A 6,779-nucleotide genomic window follows, 5' to 3' on the forward strand; every position below is an offset into this window, starting at 1 on the left:
ATGCCCCCATCCCCCACACGTCTCCCTCTCCAGCCAGCAGCCATACTTACTGCTGGGAATCTAGTAAGGCTTTACCACTTGTTTACCTCTAAACCCGGGAATCAGAACGCGAGGGTCCTAGGCCAGACTTTCCTTCCGAGTCACCATACCGCCTCGATTACTCTCTCTCTATCCTTTCATTTCCCTGTCCCTAAGGTGTGTTTTTTCACCTTATGACTTCGAGCTGTCATAAGAGTACTTTACTGATGCCTCAAGGGCTTTGACGAGGGTCACCAACCAGTGTCAGCAAGGTTTGCACCTAGGGGACCTTGTGTTGGATTACTCTGCTCTGGCCTGAGCCTGGCCTCTTCTTGTGTACCTGCAGCCTCACTTTTCTGAAAAATAGGAAAGAGCCTATTTTTCCTCAACTGTACTGCAACCTGAAGGAAAACTCTCATAATAAATACATAATCCTAAAGTGAGTAATACTAGGAATGGCACCCCCAGAGTTATGCACAGTCACACGTGCTGGCTTGGTGCAGTCCCGGGCCCCAGGCTTGTGCTCGCCTCCATCTCCACACGTAGCCGGGTTGGCCGTCTGGAGAGCCGGTGGATGTGTTCGTTCCCCAGCCAGAAGTCCCCGCGGATGCTGCCGAAGCCCTGCCTGTACTGCTTCCAGTCCCGGTGGAAGGAGACGAGGCCACTCTTTCGTCTCTGAATGATGGTCCAGCCACCGCCTGCCGTCTCCATGTCACAGAACACCTGGCAGAGATGCTCTGATCAGGAACGCATGGGGTCAGGAGCAGGAGCGTGGGAGTGGATCTCCCACCCCGTCTCCCTTTCCTGCAGAGCCAGTGGGTGCGGGCGCTTCCACATTGCCACAGGTGCACTGTGGTGCGCCTCGGCCCCAGTGTGGGGCGAGGAGGCGCCCACTAGCCTTGAAGGGGAAACTCCAGGGATCTCTGATGGGCTCCCTCCATGGTTTCTTTTCTCTTCCCTCAAAGAGTAACTGCTCTAGGTCGTGGCAAGAGATTTCAGCCAGTTAGGTGGTGGCTCTAGAATTTCCTTCCCAACCTGTGTTAGAAGCTTGGAGTTTGGTTGATAATGACTTGAAAGGGCAAAACAGAGCCTGGATTTTTTTTTTTTCCCCTCACAAATTGAATGTTTGGACAGCTCCCTGGTATTCGGTGTGTTGTTTCTTCATCTTGACTTTCCCTTTCTTTAGACTCTGACTAGCCTTTTTGTCAGAATTGTCCCCAGTTTTTTGAGGGCATGGAGGACGGATGGTAGAACATGGGCAGGGAGTGGTGATAACCTCACCTCCAGCTCAGGGCTGCCCAGAAAGTCATCAGGAGGAAGCTTATACACGCCAGAGATGCGGTAGTTCTTCTGGTAGAGGGACGAGCAGTCATAGCTGGCATCTGCAAAAGGAACAGGCCACAGCGATGAGCTTTCGAACCGGGCTCCCTGGCAGGTAGGCCTTCTTGCTGCGTCAAAATCGAAAGTTTAAACACTGTGACTCCATTTCCACCACAAAATCCATATGAGTGTTCATTTCTAGGCAGTGTCTGGATGTGGGGAAGGTGGCCATTACCAGGCCAAAAGGGGGTGTATTATGGCTTCACCGATGATGCAGAAGCCCTTCACCTGGAGAGTATCAACAGGTGGTTTCAGGTTTATTCTGAAATAAATTATCCTGCTATAGTTCTAGGCTGTGAAGTCTGAAAATATTAGTGTGTGAGAGCCCCATGACAGATGCTCTAATAGATTCAGCTTCTGAGACAGCCAGCCTCTATTACCAGATAAATCATGAGTATCTCATAAAGTCTGGTTTTGTTGTCCTTCGTTCATTTGGTTGGTTGCTGGTTTTGTTTTTCAGAGGTAATGGCTACTAAGGCCCTAATTAAGAGAGAGAGATTTCTAATCTTATCTCCTTCCCCCGCCCCGCTCCTTAATCTAACACTGCTAGACAAATGAAAATGCACTCCAAGGAACCATTGGAGGCTTTTCCCTGACATGGTGATTGATGCAAGGAAATGAGAGCATTGGACAGGCTGGTTTTCACTCTGGGGTTGATTGAAATGTTTCCCTGGCCGCCTTGGGGGCTGCTGCTTTATGTCACATTTTGTCTCCTTGTTCTGAATATTGAAGACAGGGAAGAAAGGACAGCCTTTCCTGATAGGAGTCAGAGGGCTGAGCTCTGGCTGTCCAGAGACGCTTCCTGCCCCCCGTATCCTGGGAGTCTTGTCTTGTGCCCGCTGCCCTGGGCCCCATGACCCACCGTGGGGAGTCATCCAAGGCAGAGCACGTTGGGAAGGGGCAAGGCTCGTCTTTGCCATCAGAGTTCTTCACTTCCTGTGACTGACAAAACCATCAACTTACTGCTTTCTGTGAGGGGCTACTTGCTTACAGGGTATAAAGGTGCCCAGCACCTGGTAACAGAGAAGAGAAATAAGGAATGGCATCCTGAGAAAGAAGAGAAGAGGCCTGGCGGGAGAGCTGTGTTTGACTCCCAAGAAACTCCCTGCTGGAGGTGAGAAAATCCCATTTGGAGGAGCAAGAAGTGGCCTCCTCGGGTTTCTCTGCCTGGCTGGTCTTCCACATGCCTGGTTTCATCCCATAGACCGAATCAGGACTCACTTGTCTGGAAAATGGCCTGAGCGTACCTCTCTAGTCCCAAACTGAGGGCCAGGAAGTGAAATGCGTGCTTAGAAAGTGATTTACACACATCGGTTTAGATAGATTTGTAATCTTATCTTTAAATACAAGAAAACCTAATTTTTAAGCTTAATTTCATGTTAAAACTTTTTTCTTCATTTGGACTGGTAACCAGTGAATTACTCTGTTCTTTGTTCTTGACTCGGTTTATAGTGTGACCAAAAAGTTTTTATAAAAAAACAGCAGGAAAGACATAATCTATAGGATATGCTCCTTACAGTTAATAATTTCCTGATAACTTCATAAAACCAAACTTTTCTCTAAACAATAAATTCACTTTGGGCCATGTGAGCCAAGCTAAACAGAAACTAAAAGTTATTTTGCAAGAGAAAATATTAAATGTGTCTTATTTTTGACATCCTAAAAATCCAAATTTCAGCATTACATTTTCTTATGGAGAATTTTATTTGGGATCCTGGGGAAAAATAGAAATATCAGAACTGAGGAACCTTGAGGAACCTGTCCTTCCTAAATACAGACAGATTCTTTAGGTGGCTCTAGGCAGTGTCTGTACACTTCATTCTGGGCCAGTGAGGAGAGTAAGGTTTGCAGAGAGAAGATATGAAATGCCGGTTACGCCCACCCCACTCAATGTTCAGAGACGCGAGAGAACTGCTTTTGGCAAAACTTTGCTTCCAAAGCAACAGATGTTATGGTTTTAGTGTTCATTTCTGCTTCCTGGGGACTGAGGGTACAGCCGGTCACATCTGGGTAAGGAAGGAACCAACCAGGAAGACAAACCCTGTTTCTAAGACTTGCTGTGTGGTTTGGGGCAAACCACATAATCTCTCTGTGCTCCAAGACGGTAATTCATGCGTTCAGTGTGCTGAAACATTGTGTGAATAAAGGAGACCTGCGAAGGTACTGGGTAAATTTACAGAACATTAGAAATCAAAAGAAATTCTCCATAAGCCTTTACCAAAGAGAAAATACAGCCGGTGGCAAGTAGACCCCAAAGGCACGCCCAGTAATTGTTCTGACGACCAGGTTACCTAGAAGCAGTGCTACACTCAACTGTTCGAGGGCAGGGTGGTGAGTAACTGAGGACATGTCCTCCTTACCTGTCGAGGTCTGTGTGACAGTCTGCGCTGCCTGCAGCTGCATGATGTCGATCTGGTTGTTCATTTCGGAGTACTTGCTCTCGGCGTCCGTCAGCCGCGACTCCATGCGCTTGGTGCTGCTCTCCAGTTCCATCACCTGCATGACCACGCTCACCCAGTCCTTCTCCTGCTTCTTGCTCAGTTCGCCCAGCAGACTGCTCAGGTTGGCAATTTGGGCCTTGAGCTCCTTCACCTCCTCACAGCAGGCAGCTGCTTTGAGCTGCGCGGGTGTCTTGCGCTTAGGGGGCTTCTGTGGCCACACTGGGTGGCTGACAAAGGCCAAGATGAAAACGCAGAGCCAGATCACAGCTGAGAGAGTCTTTGGCGGCATCTTTCGCGAGCCTGAGTGGGGAAGGCTCTTCCTCGGGGGACTCTGGATGTGCCCAGCTGAGGTCTGCGAAGCTGCGACAGTTGCAGCCTCACGCTCCCACCCTGATGGGCTCACCACTCGGTTGTGCTTTCTCTCCTTGCTCTTCTTTGGCCTTCCTCAAAGCGTGAGTTTCTGAAAGTGCAGCTTCGTCGGGTGTCTTATAGCTCTCCTTCCCAAGCCCGAATGCTCTACCGAGTCAGCATCTTAAATATCGTTTGCTGCCTGCACCTCCACCCCATGTGCATGGCGCTTTAGCCCCTCCCAGCTCATCTGGGAGGGTCAGGTGCCTGTTGGGTGAAGTCAGTGTAAACTTAGGCCAGAGAAGGGAGGAGGGAGACAGGGGCGAGTCTTTCTTTCCTTGCCTGCACAGTCTCTGGGCTGACACAAGAGGACTGTGAATTTGTGTTTCCAGTTTCGCCTATTAGATTATGCCCCTGCCAGCCACTGGCTCAGCTCTATCAGCAAGCAGGGCAGGGTCAGAAGAATTTCCAGATTCCATTCTAAATGTTATATAACCATGGGGTGAGCGTAAGGTAGGCAGAGAGAGTAGGGAATCAGCCTCTCCACTCACCCAGGGAGGCCTGTGAATGTAATCCATGCTGTTTATAGGAGGATCTGGTATATTTTGGCATCCTGCTTAATGTGCTTTTACCAAGGCTGGTTGTGCCTTTCTCTGATCATCATTCAGTGTTTTACAAAACCCTCATTCGACCTGGATCTAACACTACTCACATTTGAACATTTCCAACCTAGAAAAGCTCTAGAAATAGAAGGATGGAGTAAATCTCTTAGGAAGCAGAAAAACACTTTGTAGTTTGTATCCGCAGGATTTGCTCAGTTTTCTTTCTTTTTACATACTTTCTCCTTCCACAACGAGTAGGCCAGTGTGGGCTTCTCACACTTGCCATTTGACAAGGATGTGTTAGAGGTAACAGCAGGGATGAAAACTCAGGCCTAACGGCCATGGTTCTAGGTTGGTCACCCACAGTTCCATTGGGCATCAGGCAGAACAGAACAGGGCTATCCTTGGCCCATGGTTCAGAACTTGGAAAATCTATTAAATCAGAGAAAAGAATCCCCATCGCCTAATAAATCCATATCCAGAATCTCATGTCCCTCTTTCTATGCAATATGGTTTACGAATCTGAAATTATTCCCTCTATATAACATATGTCCCTGAAAATAGGAATATTGTAATCTCTCATGTGCTATATTTGAAGGACACTCCTCCTTTGAAAATAAATGGAAAACACCTGGGATTTTAGCAAACTTTAAATCCTTAAAATGAGCTTTTCACTAAGAACGTATACAAAGGTCCCTCTGTCCTTAAACAGTGACCCTGTCTTAGAACTTGCTCTTGGGCTCTCCGTGTCCTGGAGCTGCTGAGGCAGTTCTGGTGCTCATGCTTTCCGGTGTGGACCCTTCACACGCGAACCTGGCACCTGACAGCTCCTTCACTGCCACCACCCCTTTTCCAGTTGGGGCTTCTATCTTCTCAGAAAGCCATTTCTGTTCAAGCAGCTGGAGTTCCCAAACAATTTTTTTTTCCCTCTAAATGAAAAAGCAGCAGTGGATCAGGTGGGTTTGTTTTCTCACCTCGGCTCCTTTGCCTGCTAAGGGGTAAGGATGTTGCTGGCACCCTATAGCAACGTGTCATTCTGCTCAAAAGCTTCTGTTTACAATTGGCACTGTCAGCCGGTCCCTGCTTTCTTTTTGCAAATATCTAGCTCAGCCGGGCACTGCAGTCTCGGCTCCATGGAGTTCATTTCTCTAACACGAACCTGGCCTCAACTGTAGCATCCGACAGGGTCGGCCAAACTCCATGAGGAGCTTCAAGATAATCTCCTAGCCATCAGATGACACCGAGCTTAACCCCTGCGCCGTACAGTCACATGTAACATCACACGTGACCCTGCTGTCTTCCCTCCTGTGGGCAGCGCAGTAGAGAAAGCATCACGGAACAGTGGAGCTTTATGGATTCCCAGCCAGCTTTTTGTTTGTTCTTCCCAGTAGCCACTTCTCCCGCCTGAACAGGAAAATGTTATGAATAGATTTTCCTATCTGGGCAGAAAATGAATTAATCCTATTTCCAAGCCATATAGCAGTCCTTTCTAGGAAAGGTAGGACAGGGGTTCTGAGTGTGGATCACAAACATCTAGCATGAGCGCTTACTGTCTGACATTTATTTTCGGGAAACTTTTTTCTAACATAAGGCATAAATTGGAGACAAGTTTTCTTATTTGAAGATTTTCTTAAATTGCCTAAGCAGCCCAAATGTCAGTAAAGCCCCCAAAATTTTAAATAAAATAGCTAATTAAGAGTATTTCCCATGCTAGGAGATTATCCTCCAGAACATCCACAACCCTTTGATGTCCTCGATTCCTAGTTTCTAAAAGAAGGGAAAGTAAGCCCTTGTTTTGAGTCCAGCGAAGCGAGTAGAAGAATGTGGGGGACAGAGCAGTTTTCTTTTCTGAGAGGCTTTCAGTCCCTTTTCTCTCCTTCAGTCAACAAAGGGACCATAAAACTGGGAGGTAACTGACAAATGCAGGAAACCCGGGTTGGCTATCTTAAGAGTTTTTGCCTTCCTCCATTTTGCTGGTGGTGAAAGAGTG

General features: G+C 47.7%; 2 protein-coding genes across 3 annotated transcripts in view; one reads left to right on the forward strand and one right to left on the reverse strand.

Annotated features, from left to right (window-relative positions):
• ANGPTL7 (angiopoietin like 7) overlaps positions 1-6,762 on the reverse strand; it is a 9,766-nt gene extending 3,004 nt beyond the window's left edge. Inside the window, exons 1-3 of the mRNA XM_006914360.2 lie at positions 3,759-6,762; positions 1,300-1,400; positions 547-741 (exon numbers count right to left, since the gene is read on the reverse strand). Coding sequence (XP_006914422.1) covers positions 547-741; positions 1,300-1,400; positions 3,759-4,128 — 666 coding nt within the window. The 5' untranslated portion in view covers positions 4,129-6,762. The remainder of the gene's footprint in view (positions 1-546; positions 742-1,299; positions 1,401-3,758) is intronic.
• MTOR (mechanistic target of rapamycin kinase) overlaps positions 1-6,779 on the forward strand; it is a 110,049-nt gene that overhangs the window by 49,985 nt on the left and 53,285 nt on the right. The window lies entirely within an intron of this gene.

This window comes from Pteropus alecto, unplaced genomic scaffold, assembly GCF_000325575.1.
Source record: "Pteropus alecto unplaced genomic scaffold, ASM32557v1 scaffold125, whole genome shotgun sequence".
In the NCBI taxonomy this organism is placed as follows: domain Eukaryota; kingdom Metazoa; phylum Chordata; class Mammalia; order Chiroptera; family Pteropodidae; genus Pteropus; species Pteropus alecto.